Below are 18,231 nucleotides of genomic sequence, written 5' to 3'. Positions count from 1 at the left end.
CTTAGGGACCAACTCTTCAAATGTCCTTGAGATTGCTTGTAAACTTTTCCCCTTTATCTTTTCATGCTGAGCTCTAGGGGTAAAGACAACCCTTTAACGTGTACAAATGTGGCAGGATTCCACATAGGTGAAGTCACAGAGATGGGCTAAAAGCATCCACAGATTTCCTGAATCTCAAATTCCGCAGTGAATGGGGGCCCTGAACTCAAACAAGCACTTAAGCAGACGACAAACATTTATTAAAGCCCTAACATAACAACCATCATTTATACAGCACTTCAGGGTTTCTGGCACTCTAAATTGAGACCCAATCAAATTTTATCTCATTTAATCTCGCATCAACCCTGGGTGGGTTGGGGGGTGTAGATACCACCATTACCTCCATTTTACATAAAAGAAAACCGAGGCACAAAAGGTCACACAGCTATTAAGGGTCGGAGGCTGCATTTGAACTCACGTCTTTCTGATTTAAGGTTAATGGTTTCATTTATCCATTTGTATCCCGCACAGGGGATTTAAAAAAAAATCCCTGTCCTCGAGGAGCTTACATTCCATGAATTGTAAGCCACGGGAGCGCCTGGAGAACAAAAAGTTGCTTAGCTGCTGAGTCTGCAAAACTTCTGGGCTTCTTCCCGTGGGGTTTAAAAAACAAAGAGATGATGTAGGTAAAAGTGTTGTGCAAACCTACCAGAGCGAACACCGACAGGCTCACCACCCCACTCCGGGAGAGCGGGAGGCAGGAGGATGCAAATGTTGAGGGGAGCAGGAAGGAAAAGGCGGAGGGGAGCGAAGGAAGAAAAGAGACAAGGACGAAAGCGGGAAGCACGGAACAGTGCCCCGGGAGGAAGCCCCACGAGCAAGGGCATCGGGCCGAGGGAGGGGCTCGGCCCACGAAGGGCGCGCGCTCCCCTCCCCCGCCCAGCCTCGTTCTCACCCCCGCCTGTCAAGAGAGCGCAAGCACAGGAAGTGTTGCCCCTCTCCTATTCCTTTAACGGGCGCCTCGCCCGGGGACGCCCCGGCGTCGGGTTGGCCTAGTGCGCACAGGCGCACGTGAAGTGGGGGGGGAGGGGAAAGACTGAGCCCCACAATTTTCAACGCTCCAACACCTCCCCCTCCCCTCCCCGTGGGCTGACCCGGAAGCGCTCCTACTCTCCTCAGAGGCCCAGCGGAGAAAGTCGCGGGCGCGCGCGCACACGTACATACATACACACACATACACACACATACACACACATACACAAGCTCGGACACGGAACCCTCAACCCCCTCCTCCCCTGGGGAACATCAGGCTTTTACGGAGTCAGCCGCCCGACTTACTTTCGGCCCCTACCGCTGCCCGCCCCCCCCAGAAAAAAAATTTTTAATTAAAAAAAATGGCAGAGTCTACGGAGGAGGTGGCGGTGCTGGTGCAGCGGGTGGTGAAGGACATCAACAACGCCTTCAAGAGGAATCCGCACATGTGAGTCTGGCGCCGGCGGGGGCCCGAGGGGCCGGGGACGGAGTCTCGAGTTTGGGTCCGAGCCCCGACTCGGGGGAGGGGACGGACGGATGGAGGGCTGGCCGGCTGGATGACTGTCACTCCCCTTCTCCCGTGGCCCAGAGTACGGGCCCGAGTCACCCTGCGCTTGGCGCGAGACCCCGGCCTCAGCCCGCCTCCGACCCAAGAGCCGCCGGCGACCGCTATGCGCCTGGCGGGCGAGAAGTCTGCATCGTCCCGCCTCGCGGTCCCTCCTCTCCTTCCCCTTTCCTTCCTCCTCCCCTCCTTTCTTCTCCTCCTCCTCCTCTTCTTCCTTTCTCTTCCTCCTCTTCTTTTTCTCCCTCCTCCCCCGTTCCTCCTCCAGTTAAGGTCCAAGAGGTGAACTCGACCTTTTGGTTCTGCCTTTCTTTTTTGCGAAATGTGAAGGGATTTCTTTATGTTTGTTCTTATCTTTGTTTTCCTCCCCCCCCCCCCGCCCACATCCCAAACAAATTACTTTTTTTCTTTTTTGACCACTTTGTCTTAGGGCTCTCCTGAAACTCGGAGGCCAGGCCAGGACGGATAGATCTAGAGCTGACAGGGACCTCCGACACCATCCAGGCCAGCTCCCTTCTTTGACAAATGGGGGAACTGAAACTGGAAGTGAAGGAACTTGCTCAAGGACGTGTAGGTGTAGTAAGCCTCAGAGATGCCATTTGAACCCCGGTCCTCCAACTCCAGAACCATTGCTCCATCCGGTGCATCTCACTGTCTTCTTACTCTCATTTTACGGATGAAGAAACTGAGGCTCAGAGAGGTTAATTGATCAGCCAGCCCAAGGTCACAGCTACAGGGCCCCTCACACTCAGATTTTCTGACTTCAAGCCCATTTGTTCTTTCTACTGTCTTAGGTTGTTTTACCCAAGAAGGAATTCCCTCTTATCAGTTACAGACCTGCATCTGCCCTGCAGCGGAGTCTTAGTTGCCTAGGGCACTGAGAAGTTGAGTCATTTGTGCAGGGTCTCCCAGCCATTAAATTCTTCTAGAATACAGGTTCTTGGCTTGTGAGGCCTGTTCTCTTTTCATTGTGCTATGCTGTCCCTCTTATGTAGGTATTGCTTCTTTTAAAAAAAAAAACTTTTAAGATTTTCCAAGCTTATAGTGGGCTACAATGAAGAATGGAGAATTTTTTTTAACTGCCCTGCCCCGCTATTTAATGAAGATTCCGGGTGTTTGCCTTTCTGTGTCATTTTACTCTGGTCAAGAGGATTGTAAAACATGTAAGAATGGTTTGGGCACCCCATAAAGAAAGATTTTGAGAGGAGTGGGTAGGTATAGGTGCTGATAATCTCAAGTACCTGCTGAACCTGTTAGGTATAGTATGAGGATTGGCATAAAGCAAATTGAACTTTACTACTGCTGTATCTGTGTCATAATCATCATCTATACCATATGGGACTCTCATTATTTTTATTCCAGCCTCATTACCTACTTAAGTTTGGTACAGCAGAGAAGATTTCCCTTTTTTGGATAAAATGTGGGCTGATCACCTATTTAGATCAAGGTGTAATAGGAATATATCCAGAACAAACTTCACTGTCATGTAGTACACAGTTTTATAGATGAGGAAATCAAGTACCAGGGAGTTGTCCAAGATCAGAGGTAAGATTTGAACCCAGTTCCTCTTCTTCCAAAGGTAGTGCCCTTTCCCTTCCCACTATAACATTCTAACTGTGCTCCAACATTCTAACTGTGCTCCTTTAGTGTCCACACAATATCAGGAGTGAGGAAGTCACTCCAGCATGATGGTTAGGAATAAACCTTAGGAATATAATTTTTAAAAAACGACACAGACCTTGTCTGCTCTCAAGAGCTGTTATAGTGTGTTTAGGGGTTAGGATATTTATACAGATAAATTTAAGGTAGAGAGTGGGGACAAAGGAGGGATCCAGACAAAGTGTTCTCTTTTTCTACTTCTCTCCCCACCACCCCAGCTGTCTTTTGGCTCTTGAAAATTAGTCAGACTGATGTCTAGGAGTAACCATAGCAATTACTGAGTCCTAAAATTGGGAGCTTCATTACACAGAGACATCCTCCGAAATAACTGAAGAAATAACTATACTAATATATATTTGCTTTGAAGAAATAGCAGGAGGTAAAAGCAAGTCAATCATCCAGCTACCTTTACAGGTTGCTCTAAATTCTTTACAAAGCTTGTGAGGTGGACTGAGATGACATCACTTGGCAGGGCAAGTCTGGAATTATTAAAACAGTTACAAATCAGTAGATGTAGTGTACCCCCCCTTGAGGAAAATTTTTATTGTAAAACTTTCTTAATTTGAACCATACTAGTTCAGACTTACTGATAATTTAGAAGTAGCATTAGGAAAATAGAATATTTTAAAATAAATGCTAGCTTGTTTGATGCATTTTTAAGGAGTAACAATTTAGGTCTATTGTGACTTGATTCTTTTAACTAATATTTTATAATTATTAAATTTTCATTTATATTATCTCCTGCACTAAACTTTTGATATAAATTTGGACTTTTCAGTAATTCAAACAGAACTCCTAGATTCTCTTATTTCAAATAAATTCTTTTAAATATATAAATAAATGTAAATAAAAGGTGAATGCTTTCCTTGAAAGCTATGTCTTTGTGATTTTTATTACAAAAAAATTTCCATCCTTTATCTTTTGCTTTTGTTATTTTCCTATACCCAGAAAGGTGTCAGTTTTCATTATTGCAATTCTGCTCCTCCATTAATTGTGCTGTTTATGTTGTTTAAATATTCTTTCTCTGACAAATTGCTTGTTAAATTTTCCATGTCCAGTGGTTCATCAAGACAGGAGACCTAGCCATAAAGAAAGTCGATTATTTCAGAGAAACCCATCCCTTTTATTTGAAAGACAAGTCAAAACTTGACCTGCTGAACCATATTGTCAATGATTGCTAACTAAACAGGAGACAGCTCTGAACAAAATTGAATCAGTTGTTATTCTTACATCAAGGGAATTATCCTTTTTTTATAAATCAACTTCATTGAATCACCTATGTTCAGGACACCATGCTAGGCCAGAATGAGGCAAAGAAATATAAAACATGAGCCTTCCCCTCAGGGAATTTATAATATAGCTTGTTGTTAAGTGGTATCTGATTCTTCATGACCTGTGGAACATAGTACATCAATGTTGTCTGTGGGGTTTTCTTGGCAAGATATCATAGTGGCTTGCCATTTCCTTCTCCAGTGGATTAAGGTAGACAGGTTAAGTGATATGCCCAGGGTCACACAGCCAGGAAATGTCTGAGACAGAATTTGAACTTGGATCTTCCTGACTCCAGGCCCAGCATTCTATCCATTGAAGCACCTGCCTGCCCCTAATCTAGCTAGTGAGATGAGAAAGGCACACTAACAACAGATGTCATGTAAGATAATGTTAGACAAATGACATAAGCAGTAAGTACTCTTTAAGGCAAGCTTCATGGAAGCAATTAGATGAGCTGGTTCTGAAAGAATTGAAATGATTTGGGTAGGTAAAGACTGAGAAAAGGTACCTATATGGGAATGTGTAAGGCATCTCTTAAGAAAGTGCATTGGAAGGAGTTAGAAGATCTTACTCCTGTTCTAGATTCCAGTGCTCTTAGTATAGTGGACAGAAGGTATAGAACTTGAAGGCAAGACCTGGATTAGCATCTTCTTTCTGACAACTTATGGTGTGACCTTAGACAAACCATATACAGTTATCCATTCCACATCACTACTTTACCTATCTCGGTTTCGACATATTGCGGGTTGACATAAGTGGGAATTATTGGGGAGTTTCGTGGAAGCCATAGATGACACAAAAGTTTAGATACTCAGAAATGCATAAAATACATGTGTAGTATTGTTTTATTTTATCTTTTAGCACAATAATAATTCAGACTTCTCTGGTACGAAGAGAGAGCCAAAAATTTTTGCACAGATATTCCAGATTGTGGAGGTGCCATGTCTCTATAACCGCCTCCCCCAGTGTGGAAGGGATAACTCATCATTTTGAACCTCAGTTTCTTCTGTTAAATAAGTCCAATAGTAACTATAGAATATAATAAATAGGGTTATTTTGTGAATTGAATGAGGTAATATAAAGTTTAGAGTGCTATATAAGTTATGGTTATCATTTATGACCTTGGGCAAATCTCTTAATCTCTTTTTGGGCCTAAATTTCATCCGTAAAATGATGGTGTTTACTCTGGGTAATTGCTAAGAATCTTCTCCATGTCAAAAATTATTTTATCTCAACATGCCCAAAATATAACTTTCCCCCAAAAAAACCTTTCCTACTATTGAACTTCTCTATTAGTATTGCAGGTACCACCATCCTCCCAGTCACCCATATTCCTTCTGTGGAACACCCTGTGTTCTTCAATTTCTTACTTGCTCTCACTGCACATATACGATCTGTTGCCAAGTCTTGTTTCTACCTTCGAAGCACATTGTTATATATATAAGTCCACCTTTCTTCACTAAAGTCACCAGGTCCTCTTCAAAAAATAACCAATACAGAGTCAGCAAACATTCATTTATTAAGCACTCTTAGGCCAAAACAGTTTGTGCCTTCAGAGAATTCACGAGGAAGAAGAACCATGCAAACAACTATATACCAGCAAGATATATACAGGATATATTAGAAATAATGACAGAGGAAAGGTACTATCATTAAAGGGGACTGGGAAAAGCTTCTTGGAAGAGAAGGCATTCTAGTTGGCCTAAAGCAGGTCAGGGAGGCCAGGTGGCCGAGATGAGGGAGTGAATTCAAGGCATGGGGGACTGCCAGGGAAAATAACTAGAGCAGGAAATGGAGATCTTGTGTGAGGAAGAGCAAGGAGGCCAGTATCACTGGATCATAGTAAAGTGTGAAGATTAGATAGATAGAAGTGGGTCAAGGTATAAGAGACTTTAAAAGCCAAACAGAGGAATTGGAGTTTATTGAATGGGCGGGGTTGACATGGCCAGACCTATACTTTAGGAAGATCACTTTAATTCTCACCTGATTTAGGCCCTCGTTGCAGCATGTCTGTACTACTGGAGTAGCCTTCTGGTTGTTATGTGATTTTCATTAAGTTCAGGAAGATCTGACCACGTCAACTCCATATTTAATAAATTACAGTTAAATGTAAAATCGTCTTGACAGTTTGACTTTTAAAGCACTTCACAACCTGGCTCGGCTTCTTCCTACCTTTCTCCAGTCTTTTTTTTTTCTCCTAAATTTAAACACCAGAAAGAACATTTTTAGATACCCTCCAGAACACAAAAAGAGAATATATATATATGAGAACATGACTTTCCATTTCATGCTGCTTGCTTTTATATATGTATGTATATATGTATATATACATATGTGTGTGTATACAGCATTTCTTTCAAAACCATCTTCTTGTCTGTTCCTTTCTGTTCCATGCATTTTTAAAAATGATTCAGTGGCTCAGGGTTTGTTTTGTTTTGTTTTGTTGTTTTGCATCACTTACTAACCTGCCCCAACAGAAAGAAAGGGGGGAAAAAAAGACCCTTGGAACAAATAAGCATCGTTAGTCAAAACCTGTCCATACAGTGTCCATGCCCCAAAATGCATGTCTATTTTTGCACCTTGTGTCCATCACCTCTTTTAGGAGATGGATAACATTTTATCATAGGTCTTCTGGAGACATGGTCATTGCATTGATTAGAGTTATAAAGTCTTTTAAAGTTCTTTGCTTTAGATGTTCTTGTAGAAATTGTTCTCCTGGTTCTTCTCACTTTACTACTCTGCATCAGTGCATACTACTCTGTATTCTCTGAAATCATCTCATCATATGCCCCAATTTGTTTAGCAGTTGTTTTCCATTATGAAAGAGGAAATTTAATTGAATTCCTTTTGTCTCTTGCTTTTCTTATTTTTTTTTAATACTCCCTTTAGAATGTGAACTCCTCGAGGTTACCTTTTGTTTTGTTGCTTTGAAGGCCCCTCTGTGCTCTCTTCTGTTTTGTTTTATTTTATTTTGTCCTTCTTAATGGGCCCTTAGCTTAGCATTATGCCTGACCCTTAGTAAATGCTTAATAAATGCAAATTTACTAACTGGCTAGGTTCACAAACCTCACTAATCCTCTACTCTACTTTTCCTCACTGCTAAATTCCCAAGTCTTATTGATTGTAGCTCCACAATATCTGTCACCCTCTCTGCTCACATAGCTACCAACTCATTCAGGCTTTCATCAGCTCTCATCTAGGCTATTTCAATGGCCTCCTAATTGATCTTCCTGCCTGATGTCTATCTTGTCTTCTCCCCCCCCATCACCCATACTGTTGTCAAATTGATATTCCTAAAACTCAGGTCTGACCATATCACTCTCCTACTAAATAAATTCTAGTAGTTTACTATTATATTTAGGATCAAATAGAAATTTCTTTTGTTTGGCAATGAAAGCTCTTCAGAACTTAGCACCACCCTACCTTTCTAATTTTTTATATATCACTCCCCTCCACACATTCTTATAGTCCAAATATAAGCCTATTTGCTGTTTTTACTCATGACACTCCACCTCTGTTCTGTGCCTTTGCACTGACTATCCCCTTCGTGACTGCGTAGTTCTCCCTTCTCTCCTCTACCTGGCTTCTTTCAGGACTTGGTGCAGTACCACCTTTTGTGGGAGACATATTCTGTTTCCAACTGCTAGGGCCTTCCCCTCTCCCATTAAGTCTCTGTCTCTGTCTCTGTCTCTGTCTCTCTCTCTCTCTCTCTCTCTCTCCTCTCTCCTCTCTCTCTCTCTCTCTTTCTCTCTCTCTCTCTCTCTTCTCTCTCTCTCTCTGTCTCTGTCTCCCCCCCTCCGTGTGTGTGTGTGACTTATTAATTTGTATGTACCTAGTTATTTCCATGTTGTCTCCCTCATGAGAATGTAAGCTTCATGAGGGTAGGGACTGTTTCATTTCTGTATGTATGCAGTCATGCTTAGCATGTCTGGCACATAGTAGTTATTTAATAAATACTTTTTGATTGCCTGAAGGACCTTTATGGAACAGTGAATAGACTAGACTTCCTTGATTCTAAAATAAATTCGTATGAGGGAGTAATGCAAAATATGATTGTAAAGCTTAATTTGAGGCTAGGTCATAGAGGGCCTTGGATGCTAGACTAAGTAGTTTGGACTTTTGTCCTTTAGGTAATGAGGAGCGGTTGAAAATTTTTGAGTGGGAGAGTGATGTAAAAGGTTGTTTGTGGGCAGTGTGGAGAATGAATACAGAGGATGGGATTAGAAACTGAAAGACCAATTACGAGGCTATTTTAGTAGTCTAAGCAAATTATAATAAAGGGCCTGGCCTGGGATAGTGACCATAAAATTTATTTCTTTAGTTTATTACAGTTATTGGTGAAGTGTAGAGAGATAGAGTGAGAGATTTAAGTTTATGATATGTGCAAGAAATTTGGGGCATACAAAGGAAAACATGTTTTACTGACTTCAGATAGTCTATCCTCTAAAATCTTTGAATTTAGTCACCAATACACAAGAATTATTCTTTTAAATATAATTGCGTCATACTGGGTGAGGATTAGGACTGGGAAAGCCCTAGTTAGAGAAAATTAATAATTAGACTAGGTTTACATTATGCCCCAAGTGCAATAATAATTTTATGTACTATTTCACATTATTTGGGCATTGCATTGTTAGCTGTGTGGGACCTCCAAGATTCCTTTGTGAATTACATTTCTGAATAGTCGGGGAATTTATATAGTAGTACATTTTTAAAAAGAGCCATTTAATATGAAGAACAAAGTCAAGAGTGTACCCTCAAGTTCCTGAGGATAAATGGATAGCTGGTTCAGACTGGAAAGGTCATATGTCACTTCTGCCACTTGCTTCATGTGGCCACATCTCTTATGTAGATGACCAACATTATTCTGCATTAGCAGAATTTTTTCAGTTGTCTTTATCAGTTAACAAAAAGGGTATATCCCTGTCCCTGTTAGAGGAGTACATGTAGGAGAAGAGTCCTACCTCATGTCATTTCAGTGTTGATTAAAAAATTGATTAGCGTGAATTAAGAGTCAGACCTAGTTCACAACTAAGCTTTGTTACTTGTTGATCATAGCAAGTTACTTCCCTTTCCTGGGCCTCGGTTTTCTCATCTAGAGAAAGAAGGCATTGGACACTAGCCAATCTCTAAGGTCCTTTCCAGTTCTAAAATCCCATGATTATAATTTCCAGAAACTTAGAATAAATGTATTTTGTAGAGCATCCTTAGTACCAACACAGTAATCTCCACTATAGTAAAAAGAGCATTTTCTTGGAGGCCAGTGTTCTTTATTTAGTCCTGCCAGCAAATAGCTCTGTGGTCCTGGGTGTATCACTTGATCTTTCCGAACTTCTTTTTCTTCCTCCATGTATATGATAAGGTGATGGCCTTATGAGGTCTAAATAGCTCTAAATCTATGATCTCATGAAAATGAGGACACAAAGAATCCTTTGAAGATTTCTGGAATGGTCATATGACTTCAAAATAGATGGTTTGCAAAGCAGTTCACATCAATTATCTCATTTGGGCCTTATAAATCTTGTACTCTACATATCATTATTTCCTTTTACAGTTGAGGAAACTAGATCCCAGAGTGGCCCAGTGTCTCACAGTTAATATGTTTTGGATTTGGAATTTGAATGGAATGCTTTAGAAACATTAAAACCCTACATAAAAAATGTTAGGCATTACTGTGAATAATAATTAGGCTAGAAAAGATAAAATTATGTCTTGGAGAGAGTACTGAACTTGTTTTTTGACCCTAGACAAGTCAACTTCTATATGCTTCATATAACAGGATAGGACTCAATCTGCTGGAAGAAGTTCTTGCAGGTACTTTGTTATTTGTATATTGGACTGGAAAGTAGAGATCTTTTAATTTGAAACTGGTTTTTAAAGTGTATTTTTACTTATTTAAGACTGCCTCACCCAGACTGACAATGTAATAATAGTCACTGTCCCAGTCCCACTTTGATGTGTTCTGTTTCAGTTTGGGCAGCTAGGTGGCACAATGGATAAGTGCTAGGCCTGAGGTTAGGAAGATTAATCTTCCGAAGTTCAAATCCAGCCTCAGACACTTACTAGCTGTGTGACCCTGGGCAAATCACTTTGATGGGGTATGGGTCCAAGCCAAGACCTTTGCCCCTCACCTCAAAAAGAATTTGGGTCCTGTTGGTCTACAGGCCTCTGAAAACCCTTAAAATTTCCTTGAACTCGCTAGGTCAAAGAAATCTCAAGTGGTTGCCTGAGGCTATAATCTGCTCAACTGGCCATTGCTTATCTAGGCCCAATCTCCCAATTCTTTCTTATCCTAATTAAGCCTAGCCCTCCATTGTCTATTTGGATGACCCCATTCAATCTCTTAGACACTCCCATAGGGATTCTCCCAGGACCCACCCCCAGTCACCCTAGCTTCAAGATCCTCCCTAAACTCCTTCTCTAGAATTGGCCACTCCCATCAAGATGCCTCCTTCTTCGAGGCCCCCAGCCCCAGTCATCCCAAACCACTTGACCACTCCTACATGCCTTTGAACATTTAGGAAGATGGTTCTGTTCTAAAATTTAACTATGTAATTATTATGAGGGCTTATTTAATCAGGAGACAATAATAAGGCAAAACTTTATGTACCTAAATTACACTAAAAAAGAAAAAGCCAGGAGTAGGTCGCCAAAAAGAAACATTGGGTTGGGACCTGTAGTCTCTTTGTTTATGGTTCTATTTCTTCAGATTTCTTTTTCCTTCCCCCTTTTTTTTTTAATTTACAAAATTCTTTACAGTGATCTTTATTACCATATATTTGAAGGGGAAAGGATTACTGGTGTGATTGTGGATGGTGGTAAAGTGAAGGTCATACTTGTAAAGGAAGTCAATAAGCAATGTCCTTCCTTATTCCTTAATGCAGTCAATAAGATTTGATTTTTATATGTTACAAGACATTTATATGTGTCTAGGTTAGGCAAAATATTTTTATGTTTATTTGTTAATTTCACTGTATAAGGCAAATGTTCTGTAAGACATTTGAATATTTCCCTATGAAATAAATTTCTAGGATTACCATTATATAATTTAAAGCTCAGTTGGTGAGACTTCTAGTTAAGATGGTGATGTAGAAGGTCCTACAGGAAACCACATTAACCCAAGAAAATATCTAAAAAAGTATCAGATCAAGTAGTGATCAAGATGACCAAAGAAAAACATCAGTAACCTCTTCCGTGACCAGCACTGCACAAGGAAACAGACAGAAGCCTAGAGGCACTGAGGTTTTGGGACAGAGAATTGATAGAAGCATGCACCTACCTGTAGGATGCCAGTAAGAACAAACTCTGGTAAATGGGATCTCTCAGGGCTACAGTTGGACACAGCAAATCCCAGTTGGGGATTGTGTGAGGGAAAGGAGACAGAAATGAGTTGAAGCCAATGTCTGCATTGGACCACCAGGAGACAAAAGAAGAAGCCACAATGGTAGTATAGGGCAGAGGGAGTGCCGTACCAGCCAGAACAGCAGTGTTGGTGGTATCTATATTATAGAGGGAATCAGGTCCAAATAGGGCCTTCGCTCCCCATCCAAGAGTATGGGGTCAATGTGTAAGCTGGGGGTAAAACTTGACCCTGGCACAAAATCCCAATTCAACATCTGAGGCTAGAAATAATGAATAAGTAGAAGAAAATGCAAATACTATGAAGAAATATTGTGGGTTGAAAAGCCTAAGAGTAGAAAGTAATTTCACAACATGTCAAAACAGAGCTTCGGAGAAAAGAATGACTTGGTCACAAGAGCTCAAGAAGCAGTTAAAAGAAATGAAGCAATTGAAATTATAGCTCTGGGAGAAAAAAATTGAAAGGAGAATAACTTAGAACAGAAAGTGGAAAACTCCATCTAAGAGGTGGACTCCTTGGGAAAAAAAAAAGTCTAGAACAAATAGAATTCTGTGATTCCATGAGATAACAAATACTGGAGAAGTCAAAAGACTGAAAAAATGGAAGAACAAAACTGGCCTGAAAAACAAGTCAGGGAGAGATAATTTGAGAAGTATCACATTTCTGTGAAACCATAACCAAAAAAATCTGCTTACCATATTTCAAGACATCAGAAATACAAAATAAGTTAATAAATACCAGAGTTACTAGAAGAAATAGAAAAAAAATCCACCAGTCTTCTTGAAAGAAACCCCAAACTGAAAATATCCAGGAATGTTACAGCCAAAATCCAGAGCTTCCAGGTCGAATCAAAAAATACTTAAAGAAGCCAAGAAAGAAAAAATGTTAGTATTAAGAAACTACAATCTGGATCACACAGTATTATCATGCAAAATATTTTAAAGGAGAGAAAATTTTAGAATAGGATATTACAAAAGATAAAATCAAGAATAATTTTACCAGCAAAACTAGTATAATCCTATGGGAGGAAAATTAATGTTTAATAAGACTGGAGACTTTAAAGCATTCTGTATGTAAAGACCAGAATTGGCTAGATCTTGAAGTGTAGAGGAGAAGAGAAATCTAGGAAAGCAAATACATTTGAGTAATTGGACAGGGCTAAGTAATGATAAGTTGCTTTCTCCTAACTGGGGAGAAGAGACAAGGGTCCATTTAGAATCTTACTGTCTTTGGGTGTTATAAAGATTGAAGAAAGACAAATACAGAGCTTGTGGTGGATTTGTTCCATTTAATGGTTTTAAGAGGGGAATAACAAGAAATGGAAGTTAAAAATATACTAAGGGAGAAGTGAGGAAAAAATGGGAGAAACTCAGTATTCCTCTTTATTTAGGTATATAATATTCACATTTTTATATACAATCTTTTCTGCTCTTTGTGTTTATAAAGTAATCTTTTTTATCATTAATATATAGCTGATACATATATAACATGTTAAGCTTTTATATTATTAATAAGCTATTATGTCAGCTGTATTTTTAAATGACAAAAATGTTTTTCAACTTGCTGTGTATTTGTATATATTTAAAACAATTCTAATTATAAAACTATAGCATACCATTAACTCTCATGTATTTTTCGTGTTAAGAGATGAAATAGGACTAATTCCCTGTCCTGAAGCTCGGTACAACCGGAGTCCAATAGTCTTGGTTGAAAATAAACTTGGTGTGGAAAGTTGGTGTGTCAAGTTTCTTTTGCCATATGTCCACAACAAGCTTCTCCTCTACAGGCAAAGAAAGCAGCGACTAAACAAAGATGGTAAGTCTGAACAATATCTTTTTCTTAGATAATCTATAATGAATGAGCATCATCTTTATGGGTGAAAAGCCACAATAAGTAGCAGCTTAAGTAACATAAGAAAGGATTGCAGGAATGATTATTGTGGGTATACTGTGACACAGATTCATGAAGGTGCCACCACACAGGAATCCAGTTTATAGTATGTAGTTTAAAGTCCTTTACCTGTTCAGGGGCCAGAGAAAATTCAGATTTTAGAAATGTTAAGCACCTATTATTTCTTCAGTATAGTGTTGGGGAAGATACAAAGTTCAGTTAAGGTCCATTACTTCCCCACATTAACCTTCCACTCCAGTCATTCTAATTGCTCTGCTCTTTCCTTTTTTTAATTTCAGTAAGTGTTTGTTAAACATTTGTTTTGTGCAAGGGTATACAAAAACAAACAGGGGTTCCTGCCATTAAGGAGCTCATGTTTTTTGTCTTTTCCCTGGTCTAAAATGCCCTGCTTCCCCTCTATGAACAAATTCTACATCTTCTTCAAGATTTGGTTCATGTCTCTCACCTTAAATGACATCATCTTCAAAAACAAGTTTTATGCTCCTCAGTGCTAGGTACATTATAGGTAATTAGCAATACCTGCTCATTGCTTTAAAAAAAATTATATTTATGTAGTGCTTTAAGATTTACAAAGCAGTGTACGTGAGGATCATTTGATCCTCAGCTACAAAGGTAGTATTTGACCTTGTCTGACTGAATCTGAGTTCAGCACTCTTTACATTAACTCAGGCTGCTTCTGTGTGTCCTTTCTCCCCTGCAATCCTCTTTGTTGTAAGAACAGACTGTGTTGGTCTACTCACTACCTTACCACTGTGACACCTGATGAATCATCTTATTTTCTTGCTAGAGTTGTATTGTATATGCCAGTGCACATAAATAGCTAGTTGAGAAAATACGGAATCTGTGTGTTGTGGGGAAAAAAATAATCTTCCCTAAAGAAGACGCAAATAGTTAAAAATAAGTCAATTGCTATAATTACTTCATATCTGATCTTTTTTTGTTCATCCTTTTATCCTAGTCATCTTTACCTAAAAAAATTTCCAATCACTTCTTTTCTTATTGGCTCACCATCAAATTATCTCTGGGTATGATGAAATACATCTTTTAAACTTTGCTTTGCACTCAGACTTGTCACTTTTCTTCCATGTTGATTCATGTAGTTGTACTGCTTAGGCCAGGGTTGGGAACCTGCAGCCTCGAGGCCACATATGGCCTTCTAGGTCCTTGGGTGCAGACTTTTGATTGGGTCCAGGTTTTACAGAACAAATACTTTTATTAAGGGGATTTATTCTGTGAAGTTTGGATTCAGTCAAAGGGCTGCACTTGAAGACCTAGAGGGCCACATGTGGCCTTGAGACTACAGGTTCTGCACCCCATCTTAGGCTTTATGAGGTACCAAACTTACTGTTAGCAGAGGAAGTTAAATAGAATAGAGGTTAAATAGGCTTACTCACATCAAAGCTGGCATTCACACTTGGAATTTTAATGGATTTTTTATGTTTTCAGGATGAACTTTTTTATATCATCACATTCTTAAGCTTACCCATGGTGATATATGGTGAAACAGATAACCACTTTGATTAGATAGTTTAAAATGTCTGAATCCAGATTATTTATGTCTTGATAAAGATTCTTTATAGCTTGTGCTGCCACATACTAACTGCCTGAAATTATGTGGTGCTATGGAATTTAAAGGAGCAAATTTCTGATGAGGAGAAGATAGGTAAATAGGCTGATTAATTGTAAAGACACCTTATCAAACTTGTTTTAACGATTTAGGGTCACTGAAACATATAATAAATGTCACTAGAAAATTATAAAAGTTATTAGAAAAATCAGTTGTTCATCATTCAGACATATCTAATTCTTTGTGACCCCATGGACCATAGGATGCCAGGCCCTTCTATGATTCATTGTCTCCCGAAGTCTGTCCAAGGTCTTCTTGCTTCCTTGACACTATCTATCTCGTCCTCAACCGTCTCCTCTTTTGCCTACAATCTTTCCCAGCTTCAGGGTCATGAGTCCTGTCTTCTCATTATGTGGCCAAAGTATATAAACTTTAGCTTCAGTATTTGTCCTTCCAGTAAGTATTAATTTTTTAAAGCATTGACTAATTTGATCTTCTTGCTGTGTAGAAGGCTCTCGAAAGTCTTTTCCAGCACCACAATTCAAAATTGACAATCCTGCAGTGCTCAGCTTTCCTTATAATCCAAGTCTCACAGCCATATGTTACTACTAGAAAAACCATAACTTTGACTATATGGACTTTTATGGGCAAGGTGATGTCTATACTTTTCAGTATGCTGTCCAGATTTGCCATAGCTTTTTCTTCCAAGGAACAAGTGTCTTTTAATTTTACAACTACAGTCGCTGTCAGGAATGTAAAATGTAACAATGCTTTCGTTTCTTCTCCTTTTGTTGCCGGGAAGTAATGAGAGCAGTTGTCATGATCTTATTTTTTTTAATGTTAAGCTTCAAGCCAGCTTTTACACTCTCTTCTTTTACTCTCATCAAGGAGCTTCTTAATTCTTCTTCACTTTCTGCCATCAGGGTATCATCTGCATATCTGAGATTGTTGATATTTCTCCAGACAACCTTAATTCTGGCTTTTGATTTGTCTAGCCTGTAGTTTTGTGTGATGTACTCTGCAAATAAATAAAAAATAAGGTGATGATATACAGCCTTGTTGTATTGCTTTTCTAGTCTTAATCCAGTCAATTGTTCCATGTTCCATTCTAACTGTTGCTTGTTGGCCTGCATACAGGTTCCTCAGGACACAAGTAAGATGATCTGATACTTGCATATCTTTGAGGACCTGCCACATTTTGTTGTGATCTGCACAGTTAAAGGCTTTAGGGTAGTCAGTGAAGCAGAAGTAGAAAAAAATCAATACTTCCCCAGAAAATACACTTGTACGGTTAAACATAAATATTTTATAATCATTAAGGAAAAGCCTTAGAATATATAGTTTAAAAATAGCTTCAGCAGTCCACGATATATAATAATTTGGTGGTATCCCTAAAGCTAGATGATAGCTTGTTTGGGCTGTTGTTGTCTGAAGGAATTACTCAGCAGATACATAGGCCTCTGAGGTTCCTTCCAACTCTGAGATTTAGTGATTCTAACAAAGTATAGTCAACATCTTCAGATGCCATTTATACTTCTCATTTTTTTTAAACATTAATCAGCCTAGCCTTGTGCCATTATTGTTATGGGTATTATTCTTAGCATACTTAAAGCCTGAGAACAAGCATGTTAAATTGCTTTATGAAAGACTTTTAGGAAATGTGTATTGTTTTAAAATCCACATTCAGTTTTCTTTTTTAGCGTTTGACTAAAGGAGATGTAGCCCTCGTTCATAAAATTTTGATGGTTTACTGTAAAGAGAAACCCATAACAATAAAAGTAAGTAGGCGGTAGAGTTGGCATATAATAATTGAACCTACCACATTACAGTAAATTAACATACAACGTTGTTTGCCTACTATGTGAAGAGTACTGTCCTAAATCTAAGATCTTGCAGGACCAGGAAAAAAAGAGGAGGATGGCGTGAGTAAAATATGACATTTGTAAGGATCATATCATGGCAAGCTAAACAGCAAGATCTTGTTGAGGTCTGAATGCACCATGACAAAGTAGAGGAATGCTAAATTTGGAGTAGGGAAATCTAGATTTGAATCCCAAATACTGCTTATTAGCCCTATAATTGTGGGCACATCATCTAACATCTCTGAACTTTGATTTCCTCATGTTTAAAATGGGAATGATACTTGTCCTATGTTCCTCACAAAGTTGTTAGGAAAATCAGTGAAATAATATGTTTTGTTCATAGTATTTACAGTGGCAGAGACCTTAAAGATTGTCTAGATATATAATCTTTGAGATTATTTAGTCTAACTTCCCATCCCCTTACCCTCTTCATCCCTCCATTTTATAGATGAGAAAATTTAGGCCTGAGTTTCCTGAGGTCACCCAGGTCATAAGTAGAAAAGCCAGTATTTTTTTTAAAATGTCTTCTGTATTTGAAATCCAGAAACCTTTTCACCATACTGTGTTTCTTGAAAACTCTCTTTCTCTGTAAAATTTTGTTTAAAATTAGTTGTATGTAAGCCATAAAATCTTGCTTATTATTGATAATGTGGAAATGCTTTAGAAATTAAGAGAGTTCTTTCATTAGGTAAGTTAATTGAGCATTTCAGTGGTAAACAGGATTTCCTGGGAAATCCTTAGTGCTTATTGTTTTTTTCCAAGAGATTCTGAGTCTTTTTTCCTATCTTAATTTGAATATTTTGCAAGTATGTAACACCTGGGAACAAAAATTCACCTTAGACATTATGTTTATTTCTGGATGTGATGAAAAAATTCTCTCCCAGAGACAGGCTGTCAGACTCAGTGAACATTGCAATTTGATCGCTAACCCTAGGTCCTCGTTATTGTTCCGTGTAACATGCTTGCTGACCACTTTTCAAAGAAAGCTTATTGATTTCCTCCTACTTTCTTTCTTTGGCATCACCTT

General features: G+C 39.0%; 1 protein-coding gene across 3 annotated transcripts in view; it reads left to right on the top strand.

Moving 5' to 3' along the window:
- The first annotated feature begins 1,189 nt into the window (after positions 1-1,189).
- PTAR1 (protein prenyltransferase alpha subunit repeat containing 1) overlaps positions 1,190-18,231 on the top strand; it is a 52,278-nt gene continuing 35,236 nt past the window's right edge. For 2 of the 3 annotated variants that reach the window (XM_078152811.1, XM_021001795.2), the window contains exons 1-2: positions 1,190-1,459; positions 13,510-13,679. In XM_078152811.1, coding sequence (XP_078008937.1) covers positions 1,374-1,459; positions 13,510-13,679 — 256 coding nt within the window. In that variant the 5' untranslated portion in view covers positions 1,190-1,373. Of the gene's footprint in view, positions 1,460-13,509; positions 13,680-18,231 lie in introns of those variants that run through there. The other variant, XM_078152812.1, reaches the window with a different exon arrangement.

This window comes from Phascolarctos cinereus, unplaced genomic scaffold, assembly GCF_003287225.1.
Source record: "Phascolarctos cinereus isolate Bilbo 61053 unplaced genomic scaffold, phaCin_HiC Scaffold_4;HRSCAF=312, whole genome shotgun sequence".
In the NCBI taxonomy this organism is placed as follows: domain Eukaryota; kingdom Metazoa; phylum Chordata; class Mammalia; order Diprotodontia; family Phascolarctidae; genus Phascolarctos; species Phascolarctos cinereus.
Note: the sequence above shows the minus strand (reverse complement) of the source record. Positions and strands in the feature narration are given on the sequence as shown.